The 23,556-nt window shown below is 43.6% G+C and overlaps 1 protein-coding gene across 1 annotated transcript in view; it reads right to left on the bottom strand.

Annotated features, from left to right (window-relative positions):
- Positions 1-2,636: 2,636 nt before the first annotated feature.
- The window catches only part of BARD1 (BRCA1 associated RING domain 1), a 120,949-nt gene continuing 100,029 nt past the window's right edge, over positions 2,637-23,556 (bottom strand). The window contains exons 11-12 of the mRNA XM_068123508.2: positions 21,957-22,075; positions 2,637-3,919 (exon numbers count right to left, since the gene is read on the bottom strand). Coding sequence (XP_067979609.2) covers positions 3,578-3,919; positions 21,957-22,075 — 461 coding nt within the window. The 3' untranslated portion in view covers positions 2,637-3,577. The remainder of the gene's footprint in view (positions 3,920-21,956; positions 22,076-23,556) is intronic.

Raw genomic sequence — 23,556 nt, 5'->3', positions numbered from 1 at the left:
GGAGTTGATTGCAGAAAGTATGGATGGACTGAAGGAGAAGATAAACAAGTGGAAGGAATGTATGGAGACAAAAGGTCTGAAGGTGAATATCAGAAAGACAAAGGTGATGGCAAGTGGTAAAGCATGTGGTGAGGTGGAAAGAACTGGGAAGTGACCGTGTGCTGTGTGCAGGAAGGGTGTCGGAGTGAACTCCATTCAATGTACAATGTGCACTGAGTGGGTTCATCAAAAATGTAGTGGTTTGAGAGGTTCATTAACAAGTGTGGCAGCTACATTCAAGTGTTAGGTATGCACAAAGGGAGCTGCAGATGGAGGAAATGTTGAGTTGGGTGTTGGAGACAGCGTGAAGCTGGAAGGTGTGAAAACATTTTGCTACCTAGGAGACATGCGTAATGGAGAAGGTGGATCAGACTCGGCAACGGTTGTTAGAGTGAGATGTGCATGTCAGAAGTTTCGGGAACTGAATTGCGTGCTGACGAGGAAGGGAGTGTCGTTGAAGCTGAAGGGAAAGGTGTATGCTGCATGTGTGAGAAGTGTTATGATTTATGGGAGCGAGACATGGGTAATGAACGTAGAGCAGCAACGAAGGCTGGAAAGGGTGGAAATGCGAATGGTTCGGTGGATGCGTGGAGTATCGTTGAGAAAGGAAGACAAATGATGAATTGCGAAAGATGATGGGAATAGAGCCTGTGATTGATGCTGTGAAGAGAAACAGGTTGAGTTGGTTTGGTCATGTGTTGAGGAAGGATGAAAGTGACTGGTTGAGAAGAGTGATGGAAATGAATGTAGAAGGAAGTAGAGGCCAGGGAAGACCGAGAAAGACTTGGCTAAAGATGGTGGAAGAAGAAATGCAGGCAAGGGGGTTAACAACGGGAGATACAGAAAATAGGGCAAAATGGAGAAGATCGTCATGGGGACCGCAAGGCTAACCCCCGCTCTTGCAGGGAAAAGGGCCTTAAAATGCCTGTTGTTGTATACATACTTTTCGTGGAATCCTTTCAAGTTGCGAAAAATATGAGTAGCCACCATTCGGACCTTCCCACTCTAAAATGCAGTATATTTGTGGTTAAACCAAGTCCTGAGCTTAAGCCAATTTTGAGTTAAGCTGTCTGAAATGAAGTGGAGGAAGAAGAAGAATTATAAACAGGCTATTCCAAGTTAGTCAGTTTTGCATCTCAGCAATGCTGTCCAAAAGTTGTGTTTTTGGATGTGAAATCCTCCACAGACTGGTAGGTACTTTATGGGTTTAAGTTTGTATCTTGTTTGATGTTTTTGAAGATTTGTGTTGCATTAAACCTTTGGAGTGTCTGTGCCAACCTACATCGTAAGTTTAGCGACTTCCTGCTGTAGACTCATGCATTTTTAATCACAATTACACATTTTAGATCTGTATTCCAAACCTGGTAGCCTGGTAGCTTAGCCTGGTAGCTTAGCGGTTCGGGTGCCAGCTTGGGATCCGAGGATCCTGGGTTCGAATCCCGGTCGATCACTGAATTGACGCCAGGGGGTTGACTCAGCCTGTCATCCTTCCGAGGTCGGCAAATTGAGTGCCAGTTCACTGGTCATTCCCTGTGTCGCAAAAGGCAACTAACAGGGTTGGTGGCAGGAAGGGCATCCGGCCATAAAACATTGGTTCAAAAAGGGGACCAAGGTGCCCAAAAAAGGCCAACCCCCGCTCTGCAGGCAAAAATGGCCCCTAAAGGTGTTTTTTTTTTGGTTTTTTTATTCCAAACATTTACAACATCAATTGGGGGCTTGTATTGTTCTCATTGAAAACAAAGTTCAACATTTTGATTTTCAAGTGACCAGTAAGCAGTACATTTGGTCATCCTCAAATAGTTGGAAAAATAAATAAAAACTTGCCTTTTTTCGGATGGTAAAATATAAAGCATTTCTGCTGCACCTTTTGTATTCGGTGTTATTCTTGGCTACAATTCAGTTATTGCAAGTAGGTGGAGTACATAGCGCTGGGAAGAAGCATGTGTATAAGTATGTGTGGCTCTTAACAATAAAGGTAGTAATTTTTTATTTAAAAAAAAATTTTTTTTGGAATCATTGCACTGGTCTGCAATTGCACTGGTCATTGCACTGGTCTGGTCATTGCACTGGTCTGCAGACTTGGAATGTTTGTTGAAAAAAAAATAAAAAATGAAGATTTAATGTGGCGGAGGTAAAACTTAAGGCATAAAAGGCCAAACAATTAATTTGTTTGAAATGCACCACAAATCTTCACAATTCAAAAACAATAAATAAAAAATATATATAACCACCTTTAGAGGCCATTTTTCCCCGTAAAGCGGGAGTTGGCCTTTTTCGGGTACCGTGGTTGTTGTTGTTTTTCGGTCCCCTTTTTGAAGCAATGTTTTACGGCCGGATGCCCTTCCCGACGCCAACCCTTTTTGCCGCCTTTAACGACAAACAGGGAATTACCAGTGAACTGGTACTCAATTAGCCGACCTCGGAAGGATGACAGGCTGAGTCAACCCCCCTGGCGTTAATTCAGCGATCGACCGGGATTCGAACCCAGGATCCTAGGATCCGAAGCCGGCACCCTAGCCGCTAGCCCAACACCAGGGCTCCAATGACATTCAAAAACAATGTAGGACATAATTCCAATGACATTTTAAAGTACAAACTGAAGAAGACAATTTTAATGCTACAATTCTCCAAGAAACAAATACACGTCATTTGGAGAAAAAAAAAATGTAAAAGCTGCCATTAGAGCAAATGCAAGCAGGAACAGTGTCCGGCAAGACTTTGTGCAAAATTCGGAGTTGTAAAATAATACAAGAGAAGGACAAAGAAGGATCGATTTGAGGGGAACAATGTATGCAGATGAATATAGCAAAAGCAAGAGATATAAAATGTAAAACACAAAACAAGCAAAAGTTATACAAATGACATATTACTGGTAGATGGAACTTGCATCAATATGCCAAAAAAAACAGTGAAACCAAATTTTTTTCAAACAAGTGGCTCGAACTTAGCAGCAAGATCGCTTTGACTTGGTGTAGCAGGAATGTTCAAATTGGGAGCGTGCTTGCCTCTCGATATCTGGCAAAGTGAATTCAGCTTATAACTGCTGCTCTACTACGATGAAATGAATGGAAAACTTTTTTGGAGTGGGAGTTAATACTGCTAGCACATCTGGAAAAACAACAAGAGTCCACGATATATTTTGCAAGAGTGGTACATGAGGGTGGTACCATAGCAAAAAATTAAGAAGTGGCTATTGAGTTCTATACGCAAATGGAATGTAGATATGCAACAAAAGATGAGTGAATAAATTGATAGATTTGGTTAAAAAGGAAAGATTTGGTTAAAAGGATAAATGAATGATCAGGTAAACAGAAAATGTCTAAATCATGCACATACGTGGATGTGACAGGCCACATGGTTTCTTCTTGCGTCTACCCTTTGATGCACAAAATGCAGTTCGGGGGAAATCAAATTAATTGATTTACAAAAACAAGTATTAAACAAGCACACATATTGAAGCAAAAACAATGTACTCTGGTTAAAAAAAAAACCAATGTACCCATAAAAAATACACAATTCCAAAGCAATGGAATGGACGTCAAATAGACATAGCGTCCTCCTCCAAAGGAAGAAGAGAAAAGGAAAGGATGCACTCCACAAGCCAAGATGATGGTACTGTCCACACTTTCCCACACCTCACTACACCTGCCGGTCTGCCCTTATCATAAAGTATATAATGAGTGCAAAAGGTCGCGTCAGAACCAGGTGGAGCATGATATGCCACTGCATCCTCGCTCTGGGTTACATCGCTCTCGGGTCTTGGCCGCCGATTAAGCACTCGACCACTGCCGGCTTGCACCAGGGTTACCAGTTCATGTTTGTTGTGAGTGGTGAAGTCGCCAGTGAAAAAGAAGAAGCATCCATCAAATAGACCAGGAAGCTGTGGGAAAAGAAAGGAGAAAACTTAAAACAATCAATGTGGCAATTAAGCACACATGAAAGCTTTGCTGATGTTGAGGAAATTGATTGTATTTTGACATGATTGTTTTCCTCAAGGACAGCTAGCTTTGTGCTATTCTGATGCACACTGTATTCAGTGTCTAAAATGTGTAGAACCCGAGAGAATTTTATTAAGAGAAAAACGGCAAGTCTTTATAACATGCCACGGTTTTGTTTTTCATTCTCACGACCAATGCCATGATAACAAATAAGGGCAATACCCCATAGCACTCACCTGGTATAATAAAGCAGGCTACTACACCAACTGAAGGTATTTTAAACAGTATCATGGCATACTAAACCAATTCCAATGGTTGTTAGAAGACAAGGCAGCACGTAGAATCATACTAACGTAATCATAAGACTTTCAACAAAGAAAAAAAACAAACTATTTTTGGGGGCAACCCCTCGCCTTCCACCCCCAGTAGACCCCAATTTTTCTAATGCCGTGAACAAACATTGGTACATCACGGGTGATGAAGATCGTGGTCACGTTTCATCGGAATTGCTTGTGTAGTTTTTGAGGTGAAAGCAACCACACCTACACACCTCCACACACACCTCCACACACACACACACACCCCAATTTTTTAATGCCATGAGCAAACTTTGATAAATCACAGGTAGTGAAGGTTGTGGTCAGGTTTCATAAAAATGGTGCATCTTTTCAAAGAAAGCAAATACCGATTTTGGACGGTCAATCCTGGACCCACTTTGACGCCATGTAGACCCCATTAGACTCCGATTTTCTTAATGCCATGAACAAACTTTGGTACATCACGGGGGATGAAGTTGTGGTGAAGTTTCATCGAAATAGTGCTGTAGTTTCAGAGGAAAAAGCAAATTTCTATCTTCATGGATCAAACTACTTTTATCCCCGGTCGAACCCCGTAGAACGAGTTTATTTTTATTGCCGTGAACAAACTTTGGAATATCACGGGTGAGGTTGGTCAAGTTTCACCAAAATCATGTGTGTAGTTTCAGTGAAGAGGGCAAATACTTTTTGGGGGTGGGGCCACATACACTGGTTCTCAAAACATGTATTTCTTGGGAAATGTAGGTTGTTTAGGAATAAGAAACCGATACATCTCTGCCCACATTATTACACCATTATACATACTTTTATAAAGTTTGATTTAAATCCCTTCAGCTGTTCTCAAATATCATATTTTTACCTGACATGACTTCTGACCTTGTTTTTTTATGAAGAAATCTAATCAGTTCATATTTTCGTCATAATTATAATATACACCGATACCAAGTTTGGTCAAAATCCCATCACTGGTTCACAAGTTAGCTCGGTAACAGAATTGTTACCGAACGGGACATCTGACCTCTTGATCCCTTAATCTAATCAGTTCATCTTTGCTGTCATTATACATAACTGTACCAACTTTAATTGGTTCCTTGGTGGCAGGAAGTTTATATATATATATATATATATATATATATATATATATATATATATATATATATATATATATATATATATATATATATATATTGATATATATGTATATATATATATATATATTGATATATATATATATATATATATTGATATATATATATATATATTGAATATATATTATATACATATTGTTGCGGATATGAGATTGGCCTCCATCCATATCCGCTTGTAAATATTCCCCTATTTCCTCCATACTTCCCAACTATCCCCAATCCCCCATTCCCTAGTCCCATTTTCTGTAAACAACACTCTGTAGACCCGACCTTCCCCTATTTCCCCCATTAAATGTCGCATCCAGGTCCACCGCATCTCACGTAGACAACTATAGGACATCTTGCTAGTTATTCTTAGTCTATGTCATTAAGGACTCGTTTCCATTAATTCTGACTCTTCGTTGCACCAGAATGTGATTGTATGGCACCGTTAGGAAGTTTAGGACCTCCCAATACCTCCCCGCAGCTTTTCCTCACGGTTCAGCAACAACAACAACAGCAACAACAACGGCGGGGGCGCGGGGAGTGCGCGTCCTCACTCCGGCTTGGTTAGCCGCCATCGAACATGTGCTCGACGGGGTTACCACGTAGGGGCTCGCTGTCAGCTCCTCGTCAAGGGCGGAGCCCGGTAACCCCCCGCACCCAATAGAAGCGGCGGACCGATCCCATCTGGGGCGGGGCCAACGAGCCGAGGGCGTGTCACTCCCCGCTGAGCATGCGCAGGAAGAGGGAGGTGACGTCAGATGCGCGCTGGACTTAAAGGAAGAGAGACGCCACCTCCGAGCGCTGCAATACCTCCCCGCATCTCTGGACTGGACCGAGCTGTATCCTGTCCCTGAGCCAAGGTGCACCTTGTGCTATCGACTGCCTGTCCTTCCCTGCCATCAATCCCTGTGTAAGTCAGTCTTGTTCCGTTTGTCTGTGGTCTGTCGGGGATAAGATAAGACTGTAACTAAGTGCCCATCTTTTCTGTGCTTTACCTCTTACCTTGTAATCTATCCCTTTTCTGCATCACCAATTATATCCTCCTCCGGAGGTCTTGAGAACTGTACCCCTTGTGTCGTTTCATTTATCCCAGCCGTTGTGTCCTTTCCTTTATTGATTTAGCATAGCGCGATTTGGTCAACGTCGGGTGGAATCGGGTAAACTGTGCGAACACGGCGGCCATTCCGCTCGGCCCATCATAACATCTTAATCCGCGTGTCCGTAACAATATATATATATATTGATATATATATATATATATATATTGAATATATTGAATTTTTTAAAAAACCACCTTTAGAGGCCATTTTTTCCCCGCAAGCGGGGGTTGGCCTTTTTCGGGGACCGTGGTTGTTGTTGCGTTTCGGTCCCTTTTTTTGAAGCAATGTTTTACGGCCGGATGCCCTTCCTGCCGCCAACCCTTTTTGTCGCCTTTTTTTTTTACGACAAGCAGGGAATTACCAGTGAACTGGTACTCAATTAGCCGACCTCGGAAGGATGACAGGCTGAGTCAACCCCCCTGGCGTTAATTCAGCGATCGACCGGGATTCAAACCCAGGATCCTAGGATCCTAAGCTGGCACCCTAGCCGCTAGCCCAACACCAGGGATAAATTGAATATAGAATATTATTCAATATTGAATATTATATTCAATATTGAATTCAATATTCAATATTCAACATATTCAATTGAATATTCAATATATATATAATATTCAATTATATATTCAATATAATATAAAATAATATAATATATTCAATATAAAAGGGGACCATGGTGCCCGAAAAAGGCTAACCCCTGCTCTGCAGGGAAAAATGGCCTCCAAAGGTGGTTCTTCTTTCAGCTGTTCTGAAGTTATCGTGGTAACTAAACCCCATGACAGATCATTGAGCTTTGACCTCTGGACCTCAAAATTAAATCAGTTCATCTTTGCATGATGATGATGATGATGGTGGTATGAGTCGTTGCTTTAAACAAATTTCTTCCCTTTGTTGGCATGCTCACGAAGCATTGTGGGTTGTGGGATGGCTGTATAATCCAATACGGGACCCACAGCTTCGACCGAAAGAATCAGACTGGTCCTTGTGGAGATGAACAACAACAATAACAACAGGCATTTTAAGGCCATTTTCCCTGCGAGAGCGGGGGTTAGCCATGCAGGCCCCATGACAATCTTCTCCATTTTGCCCTATTTTCTGCATCTCCCCTTGATAACCCCTTTGCCCGCAAATTTTTCTTCCACCACCTTTAGCCAAGTCTTTCTCGGTCTTCCCCGTCCTCGACTTCCTTTGACATTCATTTCCATCACTCTTCTCAACCAGTCACTTTCATCCTTCCTCAACACATGACCAAACCATCTCAACCTGTTTCTCTTCACAGCATCCATCACAGGCTCTATTCCCATCATCTTTCGCAATTCATCAATTGTTTTCCTCTCTCTCAATGACACTACACACATCCACCGAACCATTTGCATTTCCACCCTTTCCAGCCTTCGTTGCTGCTCTACATTCATTACCCATGTCTCGCTCCCATAAATCATAACACTTCTCATTGCACGTGCAGAATACACCGTTCCCTTCTGCTTCAATGACACTCCCCTCCTCGTCGGCACGCCGCTCAGTTCCCGAAAATTCTTCCATGCACATCTCACTCCAGCAACCGTTGCAGAGTCTGATCAACCCTTCTCCATTCAGCATGTCTCCGAGGTCGCAAAATGTTTTCACACCTTGCAGCTTCACGCCATCTCCAAGATCTAACCCAACATTTCCTCCATCTGCAGCTCCCTTTTGTGCACACCTTACACTTGAATGTAGCTGCCACACTGGTTAATGACCCTCTCAGACCACTACATTTTTGATGAACCCACTCAGCGCACATTGTACATTGAATGGAGTTCACTCCAACACCCTTCCTGCACACAGCACACGGCCACTTCACAGTTCTTTCCACCTCACCACATGCTTTACCATGTGCCATCACCTTCGTCTTTCCGATATTCACCTTCAGACCTTTTGCCTCCATACATTCCTTCCACTTGTTCATCTTCTCCTTCAGTCAATCCATACTCTCTCCAATCAACACCAGATCATCTGCATACAACTCCCACGGTACACCCTCCTTTATGTTCCAAACCAGCACCTCCATCACAGCTACAAATAGTAGTTGACTTAGTACCGACCCCTGATGCACTCCCACCTTCACCTCAAACTCACCACTGTTCCCGTCCTTTGTCCTTACAGCTGTGCGCGCTCTCTCGTACATTGCCATTACTACTCTGATCAACCATTCCTCTGGTCCTAACTTCCTCAATGCCCATGTCACTACTTCGCGTGGAACCCCATTGAATGCTTTCTCCAGATCAACAAACCCAAGACACAACTTCTTCCTCTTCTCCATGTACTTCTGCAACTGCCTTGCAATAAAAAGCGCGTCTGTCGTTCCTCTTCCTGGCATAAATCCAAACTGCACTTCGTCGATCTTCACTTTCTTCCTTATCCTTTTCTCCAACACCCTTTCCAATACCTTCATTCCATGCTCTAATAGCTTTATCGCTCTATACGAGCCACAGTCCAGAGGGTCACCTTTCCCCTTGTATAGAGGGATGAGGGTACTCGGTTCACAATCCACTGGAATGCGGCCTTCTTTCACCACCAGTTTACAGATCTCTGTCATTCTCTTCACACCCCAACTTCCCGCTGCCTTCAACACATCTCCCACAACTGCCGTCGGCCCTCCCTCTTTTCTACTCTTCATTGCTTTCATCGCTTCCTCAACTTCCTTTTCAGTTATCTTCTCTGCCGTTCCTAAAACTGGGTTACTCTCTATGTTGCCATCCCATTCATTCTCTGCATTCAACAGCATTTCCAGATACCTTTTCCAACTTCCTTTAATTCCATCTGGGTCCACAACGATTTGTCCCACTTCATCCTTCAAGCAACTCACCCCCATCATATCACACCTCTCTTTCGCTATCTGCTTTGCAATCCTGAATACCGCTCTCTGACCCTCTTCCGAATCCAAGCGTTCTCCGAACATTTTCCTGTATGCCTCCTGCGCCTTTGCTACCTCTTTCTTTGCAGCCTTCTTGGCTGCCTTATAACTTTCATGCTCTGCCTCTTCTGCTCCCGTACCCTTCGCCTTCTGCCACTCCTTGAACTTCTTACTCTTCTCGTCAATCTTCTTTCCAACTTCATCGTCCCACCACCATGTTCCCGAGTGCCTTTATGGTCCTTTTGTCCATCCACATACCTCACCAACGGCTAACAACAGTCTATCTTTCATTGACATCCAACCACATTCAAGCTCAACCACACCATCCTCTACCCTACTCAGCCTCTCTTTTAATGCCTCCCTTACTGTCACCTCTTTCAACCTCCACACCTTCATTCTCGGTTGGCACTTCACCCGCCAAGCTCTCCTTGCACCTTTCACCCTTATGTCGCAGACAACCAAGTGGTGCTGTGAAACAGCCTCCTCCCCCGGGATCACCTTTGTGTCCCGGAGGTGCCCCTTATCTCGCCTACGCACCATCAGGTAGTCAATGGTTGTCGTCGACCCACCTGATGTGTATGTAACAAGCTTATTATCCTTTTTCTGGAACTGAGTATTACATATCAACAAACCAGCTCCATCAGCAAACTCCGAAATCCTTTCACCTTCTCCATTCCTCACACCATATCCGTAACCCAATGAACTCCCTCAAAACCATCAATACTCCTTCCCACATGTCCATTTAGGTCTCCTCCGACCACAACAACTTCCTCATCTTTCACGTTTTCCATCAGCTTCTCTATTGCACACCAGAACTTGTCCTTCTCTTCATCGCTCCGACCGACCTGCGGAGCATATCCCGAGATGACGTTCACCAAGAGCTTTCCAATCATCATTTTCACCATCAACCTTTCACTCACTCAGGTCACACTCACCACACTGTCTTCAAACTCCTCAGAAAACAAGACACCAACACCATGCACGCCTTCCGGGCACCCTTGCCACACAAACTTGTATTTCTGTCCCTGCATACCCTTCACCATTCTCACACCGCTTCCCTTCCATCTCCTCTCCTGCACACAACATATGTCCACTCTTCTTCTGACCAACACTTCCACCACTTCTCCTGATCTCCCTGTTATTGTCCCTACATTCCATGTCCCAAACCTCAGAAAACGATTTCCACATGGGGCATCACACATTTCGTCATCATAAATGGAGTGATTTCCACCCTTGCTCCGACCGGGTTCCCCACCTTGATTTTGACGAGAGGGGGTGAGGGCCCCCACTGGGTACTTCGGGCTGTACCCTGCCCATATGTAATTGTCATGGTTCCCTTTTTGCGGCAATGTTTAATGGCCGGATGCCTTTCCCGACACCAAACCTTTTAGTCGCCTCTTACGACACGCAGGGATCTCAATTCCAAGAAATACTCAATTCCTTGGATACTGCAGCAGACTAGGATTGAGGTGTTAGGTGTGAGGTATTGTGTCTTGCCAGGTGATGCCAAGAATCTTAGGAAAGCATCGCATATGGAATTGATCAAAGTGTTTGATATGGTGGTGATGGGGTGTCCATGATTCGCATCCGTACAAGTGTCGAGAAAACAACGGCACAATAGACACTGATCTTTGTGTCCAGGCAAATGCCAAGTTCATGCCAAAAGTGATGTGTCATGTGTCAAGTCATGTGTCAGTGATGTTGATGTGTCAATCTACCAAAGGACAGACATGCTTTACCGAGTCTTGATGTTGCTTCGTCGTCAATCATTGCATTTTGAGAGAGGACACCTCCAGGGTAGCAGAACTTATTTACAACTTTGAGTGGCGCGTCATCGATGGTAATGTATAGGACGGTTTACGTACCTTCTGTCTCGGCTGAAGCAGAGCCTCTGTTTTCTTAGAGGCTAATTGTAAGGCCATAGTGATGAGCAGATTGTGCAAAGGGGTTGACAATAAATTGCATATCTTCGAGATTATGACTCAAGAGTACATAGTCATGGATGAAAAGTATATCACAGAGCAACATTTGTGTGAATTAAAGACACTACCATTGGTGTGAAACTGGATCATCACTCCCTGGGTGCAATCTTCAACGGCATCATAAAGCATAGAGGAAAACCCAATCTATAATAACAAAAGGCAGTGTCCATCTGTCTGTCTGTCTCTCTCCTACATAACTCCAAAACCATGAAACCTAGCAGCCCCAAACTTTGCATGCACACACCTGGACCTCCAACAGATTGAAATGATGAAAACTGGGTGTTTGGGTGTGTTGTAACACCATTTTTGAAGATGATTAACGAGGTACTCATTAGAAAAAAAACCTGAAAAAGCCTTACCAATATGGCTACCCGCCATCTTGGTCAGCCCACTGCCACTCGCTGGGTTCTTAAGCCACCATTTTGTTTCGGCTTATTCAAACGTGCCTTGCCTTGTAAACACGACGATCGATCATCATTACGTTATCGAAGAATATCATCAAAATCTGGTTTCGGATATGAGGATTGGATGCTGTAGACTAAATAAATGTCCAAATCTGGAGGGAAATCTGACAAAATTTACCATATCTAGCGATTTTTATAACTAAGTGTGTATATTCATTTATTTAAGCGATGCTGTCATTTTCCTTCTGGGGTTAGTTTTTCACTTAATAATAAATTTTAACTTAATTCATACTTCCATGGGATACGGTGTCACTCCACTGTACCTGCGATCTGTTTTTAAAATTCCTCAGCCATTTAAACCAGAAGCAATCAGCTTGCTATAGCTTGCCAAGCCAGCAGTTCCTTATTACCCATTTCGTTGAAGTGCTTGCTGGAGTGCTTAAGCCGCCTGGTGAGGGCTCTACAAATGAAGTCAGAAATACCTGTGTACTTAATTAATGTCACAAGGCCAGGGAAGTTTGGGTGTGTTATAATTATAACACCCTTTTTGAATATGATTAATCACCACTTGGTGAACGCTATTCAGGCTGCTTTTGCACAGTAGACAGAGCGACCTTTTTGTTTTTACGTACCAATTGTTTTTTATTGACCAACATTTTTGTGCGATATACTAACCCACCCCTCCCATCCCCCTCACCCTTCCCTCCTCTTCTCTCCTCTCTTCCCCTCCCCTCCTTGCTTAATATTCCCGTCAGGAAGCGACTCATTGTTACCCGAAAACTTCGTTGGCAGAAGCATTAAAAAAGAAAAGAAAACAAGCGTTACGCCTAGGTCCCCCGTCGGGGAAGTGATGTGAGTCGACAAAGTGGAACACGCAGAAAACATGCTATGATATGATATTTCGCTCACAAGGGTCAGACATACATGGAGGCGGCCATCTTGGATTTTGACGTGGCGACCCAATTTTCAATAGCGTTCTTCCTTATGCCTAGATACACCCACACACCAGAAGGTACTTCGCTTTTTTTTTCAAGATATTTCGCTCACAAGGTTCAGACATATATATGGTGGCGGCCGTCCTGGATTTTGACGTGGTGACCCACTTTACAACAGCGGTCTTCCTTATGCCGAGATACACCCACACACCAAATTAGAAGTTGGTACTTCGCTTATCTTTCAAGATATTCTTCTCACAAGATTCAGACATACATGGCGGCGGCCATCTTGGATTTTGACGTGGCGACCCAATTTTAAACAGCCTTCTCCCTTGTGCCTAGATACACCCACACACCAGATTAGAAGTTGGTACTTCGCTTATTTTTCGAGATATTTCTCTCACAAGGTTCAGACATATATATGGTGGCGGCCATCTTGGATTTTGACGTGGCGACCCAATTTTCAATAGCGTTCTTCCTTATGGCGAGATACACCCACACACCAAATTAGAAGTTGGTACTTCGCTTATTTTTCAAGATATTCATCTCACAAGGTTCGGACATACATGGCGGCGGCCATCTTGGATTTTGACATGGCGACCCAATTTTCAATAGCGTTCTTCCTTATGCCTAGATACACCCACACACCAGATTAGAAGTTGGTACTTCGCTTATTTTTCAAGATATTTCGCTCACAAGGTTCAGACATATATATGGTGGCGGCCATCTTGGATTTTGACGTGGCGACCCAATTTTCAATAGCCTTCTTCCTTATGGCGAGATACACCCACACACCAAATTAGAAGTTGGTACTTCGCTTATTTTTCAAGATATTCATCTCAAGGTTCGGACATACATCGTGGTGGCCATCTTGGATTTTGACGTGGCAACCCAATAGATACACCCACACACCAGATTAGACGTTGGTTCTACGCTTATTGTTCGAGATATTTCGCTCACAAGTTTCAGGAATATATATGGTGGCGGCCATCTTGGATTTTGACGTGGCGCCCCAATTTTCAATAGCGTTCGTCCTTTTGCCGAGATACACCCACACACCAGATTAGAAGTTGGTACTTAGCTTATTTTTCAAGATATGCAGGTTACAAGGTTCAGACATACATGGCATCAGACATACATGGCGGCGGCCATCTTGGATTTTGACGTGGCGACCCAATTTTAAACAGCGTTCTTGCTTGTGCCTAGATACAACCACACACCAGATTAGAAGTTGGTACTTCGCTTATTTTTCAAGATATTCATCTCACAAGGTTCAGACATACATGGCGGTGGCCATCTTGCATTTTGAGGTGGCGACCCAATTTTAAACAGCGTTCTTGCTTGTGCCTAGGTACACCCACACACCAGATTAGAAGTTGGTACTTCGCTCATTTTTCAAAAATTTCGCTCACAAGGTTCAGACATATATATGGTGCGCCATCTTGGATTTTGACGTGGCTACCCAATTTTCAATCGCGTTCTTCCTAATGCCGAGATACACCCACACACCAAATTAGAAGTTGGTACTTCGCTTATTTTTCAAGATATTCATCTCACAAGGTTCGGACATACATCGCGGTGGCCATCTTGGATTTTGACGTGGCGACCCAATAGATACACCCACACACCAGATTAGACGTTGGTTCTTCGCTTATTGTTCGAGATATTTCGCTCACAAGTTTCAGGAATATATATGGTGGCGGCCATCTTGGATTTTGACGTGGCGCCCCAATTTTCAATAGCGTTCGTCCTTAAGCCGAGATACAACCACACACCAGATTAGAAGTTGGTACTTCGCTTATTTTTCAAGATATGCAGGTTACAAGGTTCAGACATACATGGCATCAGACATACATGGCGGCGGCCATCTTGGATTTTGACGTGGCGACCCAATTTTAAACAGCGTTCTTGCTTGTGCCTAGATACAACCACACACCAGATTAGAAGTTGGTACTTCGCTTATTTTTCAAGATATTCATCTCACAAGGTTCAGACATACATGGCGGCGGCCATCTTGGATTTTGACGTGGCGACCCAATTTTCAATAGCGTTCTTCCTTATGCCTAGATACACCCACACACCAGATTAGAAGTTGGTACTTCGCTTATTTTTCAAGATATGCAGGTTACAAGGTTCAGACATACATGGCATCAGACATACATGGCGGCGGCCATCTTGGATTTTGACGTGGCGACCCAATTTTAAACAGCGTTCTTGCTTGTGCCTAGATACACCCACACACCAGATTAGAAGTTGGTACTTCGCTTATTTTTCAAGATATTTCGCTCACAAGGTTCAGACATATATATGGTGGCGGCCATCTTGGATTTTGACGTGGCTACCCAATTTTCAATCGCGTTCTTCCTAATGCCGAGATACACCCACACACCAAATTAGAAGTTGGTACTTTGCTTATTTTTCAAGATATTCATCTCAAGTTTCAGACATAAATGGCGGCGGCCATCTTGGCTTTTGACGTGGCGGCCTGATTTTAAACAGCGTTCTTCCTTGTGCCTAGATCCACCCACACACCAGATTAGACGTCGGTACTTCGCTTATTTTTCGAGATATTTCGCTCAAGTTTCAGACATATATATGGTGGCGGCCATCTTGGACTTTGACGTGGCGACCCAATTTTCAATAGCGTTCGTCATTATGCCGAGATACACCCACACACCAAATTAGAAGTTGGTACTTCGCTTATTTTTCAAGATATTCATCTCACAAGGTTTAGACATACATGGCGGCGGCCATCTTGGATTTTGACGTGGCGACCCAATTTTCAATAGAGTTCTTTCTTATGGCGAGATACACCCACACACCAAATTAGAAGTTGGTACTTCGCTTATTTTTCAAGATATGCAGGTTACAAGGTTCAGACATACATGGCATCAGACATACATGGCGGCGGCCATCTTGGATTTTGACGTGGGTTGCACCCACTGAACTATAACACTACGTGGAACGGACAGTCTGCGAACACACACACAAAAGGCCCATAGGCAGTGAGTTTTACATGAAGCCACGGGATCGCAATGCATTATGGGATTTAGTCACGCAAAAAGCGTATTGCTTTTGTATCGCTGTGATTGAACGACGTACACATCTTGCAAGATTTATATAGAGATTTCTTTCATAATTGCACATTTGTTCTTAGTTGTTTCACTTCGGTGACATGATACTAGAGTAAAACAGAATGCCATCCTGTTCTGCAATCAACTGCACGAATCGAGATGTTCGTGAAAATCGCGAGAAAGGGTTGACATTTCACAGGTAAGGAAACGCCAATTTACAGGCAGTGTAGTCCCAACCATTGATGGTGATCCAGGTTTCACGAAACAGGCATTCTCCTCACTAGCAGGAAAAGTGACCAGAAACAGAGAAACTGGAAAGGAGACTATCATCGCCTTGATGTTGGACGAGATGTCTATTCACAAGCATGTGGAATTTGCTGAAGGCAAATATCATGGCTATGTAGATGTTGGAAATGGTGCAACAGATGATGCCACCCCATTAGCTAAAGATGCCCTTGTTCTCATGGCAGTCTCAGTGAATGAATCTTGGAAAATACCATTAGCATATTTCCTCATAGATGGAATGACGGGAGCAGAAAGGGCAAATTTGGTTCTGGAATGTCTGTTGCGACTGAATAACATTGGTGTACGTGCTGTGTCATTAACGTGCGATGGGCCATCCTGCCATATTGCAATGATGAAGGTACTAGGAGCAAACGTGAACATCAATGGAATGGATCCTTCATTTCCACACCCAGCTGACCCTTCCGTGCGCGTATATGTGATACTTGACGTCTGCCATATGCTGAAACTACTTCGCAATTCATTTGCAGATGGTGGGATTTTTAGAACGCAGGATGGTCAAAGTGTGAAATGGACATACATTGAAGAGCTTCACAAACTTCAAGGATCTGAAGGACTCCGACTTGGGAACAAGGTAAAAAATGCCCACATTCAGTGGAGAACGCAGAAAATGAAAGTGAACCTGGCAGCACAAATATTCAGTGCCAGTGTTGCTGATGCTCTGCAATATTGCGAAGAAAAACTTCAACTTCCACAATTCCAGGGCTGCAGTGCAACTATAGAGTTTCTTCGGCATGTTGATTCAGCCTTCGATGCTTTAAACAGCAGAAATCCGTTTGGAAGGGGGCTGAAAGCACCATTGAAAGGGGACAACCATGCATCCATTCAACAACGATTGCATGATGCTGAAGTCTTCCTTCTCGGTCTCAAAGATGGATCTGGTAGGAAAATGTGTGAAGGACCAAGAAAGACTGGTTTTGTTGGCTTCGTTGTTAGCATCAGAAGCATTTTAAACATGTATCAAGAACTTGTCGCACCAACCGATGCCCCACTCAAATACCTACTAACGTATAAATTCTCTCAGGATCACATTGAATTGTTCTTTTCCGCCCTCAGAGCACGTGGAGGATTCAACAACAACCCCACTGCAAGACAGTTCAAAGCTGCATACAAACGCCTGTTGATGAGACATCACATAAAAAATGGCACTGGGAACTGTATTCTTCGTGATGACACAGCCATTCTTCACACTGAGAGCGTCAATGATGTCACAACTATGAACATTACTCGAAAGTATGATCTCATTCCCAGACAACCCAGCAAGACAGATCATGACTACAGTGACATGCCACATATTGAGCCCTTATCAGAATATAAGGATGCGGCTGTCAACTACATCAGTGGATACATTGTGAAATCTCTTAGGCTGCATATGGACTGTATGGAATGTGCCAATGCAATGTCATCTTCTGATGGCAATGCTCATGACTTTGTCACCATGAAAGATCGCGGGAGGCTGCAGAGGCCATCAGCTAGCGTAGTATCTGTATGTAGAGAAACAGAGAAATGTTTCCAGCGACTTCTAAGAATAACTCAAGGAAAGCTTCCTCAAGGCCGTGGAGTGACATCTGCTATCTCTTCCTCAGTTCTGGAGAACACAAGCCACATGAACTTATTTCCTCAGTTGCACCGTCACCAGTTTGATACTACAATTGACAACAACCACATTCACAGCCTGATCAAGAAAATTGCATCACGGTATGGACAGATCAAGCTCTACCACTTAGGAAGGGTAAAAACAGATGCTGCTACCGGGCCCAAAGTAAGGAAGCTCCTAGCCAAAACAATTTTGTTTCGTCATCAGTAGACATGGACTTTATATTATGTAGAAAATGATAATAAATTGGATTTTTTTTTTTATTAGCATACAACATCCAGATATTTCAAAGACATGTATGATCTTAATGATAGTGAAAATTATTGTCACTGGTAATTTTTTTAATAGTATGAAGCTTTGACACTTGACTGTGTACAGTAATTTGCCTTGTTATTTGTATAACTACAGTTGAAAGTTCTTGCCTCACTCTCATCAGCTCATTTCTGAAATGCAACATATTTGTTACTGTATACACTGTACAGAAAATGTTCATGTACCTATCATGGACATTTATGCATGTTTACTCACTATTATATCTATGTATGTGTACATGTATGAAGTATATGATGCAATTTAAGCGCTTTGTTGTGCTACACTTCCTTTAATTTTTTTTGACATGTTTATTGTAATTTGCTTTGTGTGTGAATTATGGACAGTATGCCACAAAATTACCTAAACTCGACCTTGATAGCCATGTTTTGCCTTGTATTTTGTGCAAGTACAGTGTACATTACAGTATTAGTCATGTGTGTAACATTGATAATCATGGATTCAATATTTTTAGTACGTTCTTGCGATGAAAATAATGGCAAAATTTATCTTGGAAAACTTACACCTACCCACAAAGGCTATGGGGGCATTCATTTTTCTGGGTGCATACGATAGGGGGCGACATACATGTCGGTGGCTTCAGCGGATCACGGGCACCGTCCGTTCCACGTAGTGTTATAGTTCAGTGGTTGCACCCACACACCAAATTCGAATGCGGTCCTTCGCTTACGCACGCACGCCCGCACGCACCTTCTGGGGTTAGTTTTTCACTTAATAATAAATTTTAACTTAATTCATACTTCCATGGGATACGGTGTCACTCCACTGTACCTGCGATCTGTTTTTAAAATTCCTCAGCCATTTAAACCAGAAGCAATCGGCTTGCTATATCTTGCCAAGCCAGCAGTTCCTTATTACCCATTTCGTTGAAGTGCTTGCTGGAGTGCTTAAGCCGCCTGGTGAGGGCTCTACAACAACAACACAAAACATGCATTTTAAAGGCCATTTTCCCTGCTAGAGCGGGGATTAGCCTTGCGGTCCCCATGACAATCTTCTCCATTTTGCCCAATTTTCTGCATCTCTCCTTGTTAACCCCCTTGCCCGCATTTCTTCTTCCACCATCTTTAGCCAAGTCTTTCTCGGTCTTCCCCGTCTTCTACTTCCTTCTACATTCATTTCCATCACTCTTCTCAACCAGTCACTTTCATCCTTCCTCAACACATAACCAAACCATCTCAACCTGTTCCTCTTCACAGCATCAATCACAGGCTCTATTCCCATCATCTTTCGCAATTCATCATTTGTCTTCCTCTCTCTCAACGATACTCCGCACATCCGTCGAACCATTCGCATTTCCACCCTTTCCAACCTTCGTTGCTGCTCTACGTTCATTACCCATGTCTCGCTCCCATAAATCATAACACTTCTCACACATGCAGCATACACCTTTCCCTTCAGCTTCAACGACACTCCCCTCATCATCAGCACGCCACTCAATTCCCGAAACTTCTTCCATGCACATCTCAGTCGAGCAACCGTTGCCGAGTCTGATCCACCTTCTCCATTCAGCACGTCTCCGAGGTAGCAAAATGTTTTCACACCTTCCAGCTTCATGCCGTCTCCAAGATCCAACTCAACATTTCCTCCATCTGCAGCTCCCTCTGTGCACACCTTACATTTGAATGTAGCTGCCACACTGGTTAATGACCCTCTCAGACCACTACATTTTTGATGAACCCACTCAGCGCACATTGTACACTGAATGGAGTTCACTCCGACACCCTTCCTACACACAGCACAGGGCCACTTCCCAGTTCTTTCCACCTCACCACATGCTTTACCACTTGCCATCACCTTCGTCTTTCCGATATTCACCTTCAGACCTTTTGTCTCCATACATTCCTTCCACGTGTTCATCTTTTCCTTCAGTCCATCCATACTTTCCGCAATCAACACCAGATCATCTGCATACAACAACTCCCATGGTAAACCCTCCTATACGTTCTGAGCCAGCACCTCCATCACAGCTACAAATAGTAGTGGACTTAGTACCGACCCCTGATGCAATCCCACCTTCACCTCAAACTCACCACTGTTCCCGTCCTTCGTCGTTACAGCTGTGTGCGCTCTTTTGTACATTGCCATCACTACTCTGATCAACCATTCCTCCACTCCTAACTTCCTCAATGCCCATGTCAATACTTTGCGTGGAACCCGATCGAATGCTTTCTCCAGATCAACAAACCCAAGAAACAACTTCTTCCTCTTCTCCATGTACTTCTCCTGCAACTGCCTCACAATGAAAAGCGCGTCTGTCGTTCCTCTTCCTGGCATAAATCCAAACTGCATTTCGTCGATCTTCACTTTCTTCCTTATCCTCCTCTCCAACACCCTTTCCAATACCTTCATTCCATGCTCCAATAACTTTATCGCTCGGTACGAGCCACACTCCAGAGGGTCACCTTTCCCCTTGTATAGAGGGACGAGGGTACTCAGTTCCCAATCCACTGGAATGCGGCCTTCTTTCACCACCAGATTACAGATCTCTGTCATTCTCTTCACACCCCAACTTCCTGCTGCCTTCAACATATCTCCCACAACTCCCGTCGGCCCTCCCGCTTTTCTACCCTTCATTGCTTTTATCGCTTCCTCAACTTCCTTCTCAGTTATCTTCTCTGCCGGTCCTAAAACTGGGTTACTCTCTATGTTGCCATCCCATTCATTCTCTGTATTCAACAGCATTTCCATAAATCTTTTCCATCTTCCTTTAATTCCATCTGGGTCGACAACGATTTGTCCCACTTCATCCTTCAAGCAACTCACCCCCATCACATCACACCTCTCTTTCGCTATCTGCTTTGCAATCCTGAATACTGCTTTCTGACCCTCTTCCGAATCCAAGCGTTCTCCAAACATTTTCCTACATGCCTCCTGCGCCTTTGCTACCTCTTTCTTTGCAGCCTTCCTGGCTGCCTTATAACTTTCATGCTCTGCTGTTTCTGCTCCCGTACCCTTCGCCTTCTGCCACTCCTTGAACTTCTTCCTCTTCTCGTCAATTCTCTTTCCAACTTCATCATCCCACCACTCCAGAGGGTCACCTTCTTCTCGGTGAACTTCTTCCTCTTCTCGTCAATTCTCTTTCCAACTTCATCATCCCACCACCATGTTTCCGAGTGCCTCGGTGGTCCTTTTGTCCATCCACATACCTCACCAACGGCTCCCAACAGACTAGCTTTCATTGACATCCAACCACTTTCAAGCTCAACCACATCATCCTCTACCCTACTCAGCCTCTCTTTTAATGCCTCCCTCACTGTCACCTCTTTCAACCTCCACACCTTCATTCTCGGTTGGTACTTCACCCGCCGAGCTCTCCTCACACCTTTCACCCTTACGTCGCAGACAACCAAGTGGTGCTGTGAAACAGCCTCCTCCCCCAGGATCACCTTTGTGTCTCGGAGGTGCCCCCTATCTCGCCTACGCACCATCAGGTAGTCAACGGTTGTCGTCGACCCACTTGACGTGTATGTAACAAGCTTATTACTACAAATGAAGTCAGAAAATACCTGTGTACTTAATTAATTAGTCACAAGGCCAGGGAAGTTTGGGTGTGTTATAATTATAACACCCTTTTTCAATATGATTAACCACCACTTGGTGAACGCTATTCAGGCTGCTTTTGCAAGCCATGGTGTTACAGTAGACAGAGCGACCTTTTTGTTTTTACGTACCAATTTTTTTTTATTGACCAACATTTTTGTGCGATATACTAACCCGCCCCTCACTCCCTCCCCCTCCCATCCCCCTCACCCTTCCCTCCTCTTCCCTCCTCTTCTCTCCTCTCTTCCCCTCCCCTCCTTGCTTAATATTCCCGTCAGGAAGCGACTCATTGTTACCCGAAAACTTCGTTGGCAGAAGCATTAAAAAAAGAAAGAAAAAAAAAGATTAACAGTATTAAAACAATGCAGCACCTGATGTAGCTTGTTTAATCGACCCCTCTCTGGGCCTCCAGACAGAAGTATTCCTGCACCACGGACCTCATACTCTTCTTCAGGAAGCCTTGTTTTCTTTGCCAGGCAGTCCAAAACCCCTGAAACATGTACATAGAAAACAAACAAGCCAGCCATTCAACTCACCCGTAAATGGTTGTCGAGTGCCAGCAAATCCACAAGTGATATTTAAAAAAATGACATACAAAGTGCTGGTGAACAAATGTTACAACGTTAAGACATGATCACAATCCAACCCCCAATTGTGCCAAACGATCTCAAAAAAGGCAAAAAAAAAAAAAATTCGCTCGCAATTTCTATTTTTTCTTGTTCATACTTTGTTGGTACCAATTAATGCTTTATTGATGCTGTACTAATGTCAATGTTTTTCTCGGTCCCTCCAATCTTATCCAACTAGAAACACTGCTACATTTGGAAACATTGGCAAGTGCCCCCCCGCCCCCACCATCACAGGGTGTGGGGGGGTGGGGCGGTGAGGGAGGGAGGGGGGCGCTTGTGCCCATGACCTGGCCCTGGAAACTCCTAAATTGTATGCAATATTTGGTGGACATTGGCCCAGCCTTGGCTTCTTCCATGATTTTTAGACAGACAGACAGACAGATACACATACACACTTCATTTTGTAGGATATATGTATACCTAAAGGGAATATGTATGAGCTTACCATGTTATGTTATGCCACAGAACCATCCCAAGTTGTACCTTCTGCAGCATACATCACCAGCTTCTCTTACATTAATTGCTTACATGGAGTAAACTGCAATGAATAATTATCCTCATTATCTTACAAATTTGAAGTCAACAAATGTATGCTTTCCACATATGAGGTGGATGTTCCGACTACTGTTAACCCTTCTTTTACATGGGCAGTTACATTTACTCTCACCTATAAACTCACGTGTCATGAATAGGGTGGCTACTCATTTGGTTTTTATAAATGACAGCCAGTTTTCTGCCTTTATGTCCTCTATTTTCCTCTTGAGCAACTCACGCTTTCAACCCACAATTTTTGATTGTTAGTTTTCATTGTTTAATACATTTCTCATCTTACTATAATTCACCAAATGTCCGTCCGTCCGTTCGAAGGTACCGCAAAAACAGCTCAACCAATCGCAACGATATTTTGGGTGGGTATTCCTGGGACCTCTGGGAGTAAAATAGGCTATATTGTGTTTCCAAGTTTTCCAAGTTTTCCAATTTTCCAGTTTTTCCAAACACGATGGAATAATATTTACTGATCTGAACAGTGATGTGGCTTTTGTTGAAACTCTACAAATACTGTTTATTCTACGTACCAGGAGAGAGTAGATCGACTCCTGACGAACTCTTTCTATATAAACGTGCGGCTCCGAAGTAACATGGCAACATGTGCAAAGCAACTGAGAAACAGGTGTAGCGGCCGCTTCCGTGTTACAGATTCGGCGCGCACTCTTCACACATAAACGTGTGACTGAGAAAGACATGTCGCGGCCGCTTCCGTTTTGCAGAATTCAATCTTTTTTTCAAAATGGGCGCCATGTACTGTTTAGATTTTGATGATTTGCGTGTGATGTGATTCAAC

Source organism: Myxine glutinosa, chromosome 7 (genome assembly GCF_964187855.1).
Source record: "Myxine glutinosa chromosome 7, kmMyxGlut1.1, whole genome shotgun sequence".
In the NCBI taxonomy this organism is placed as follows: Eukaryota; Metazoa; Chordata; class Myxini; order Myxiniformes; family Myxinidae; genus Myxine; species Myxine glutinosa.
The sequence above is the reverse complement of the archived record's forward strand: the minus strand, read 5'-3'. Positions and strand labels throughout refer to the sequence as shown.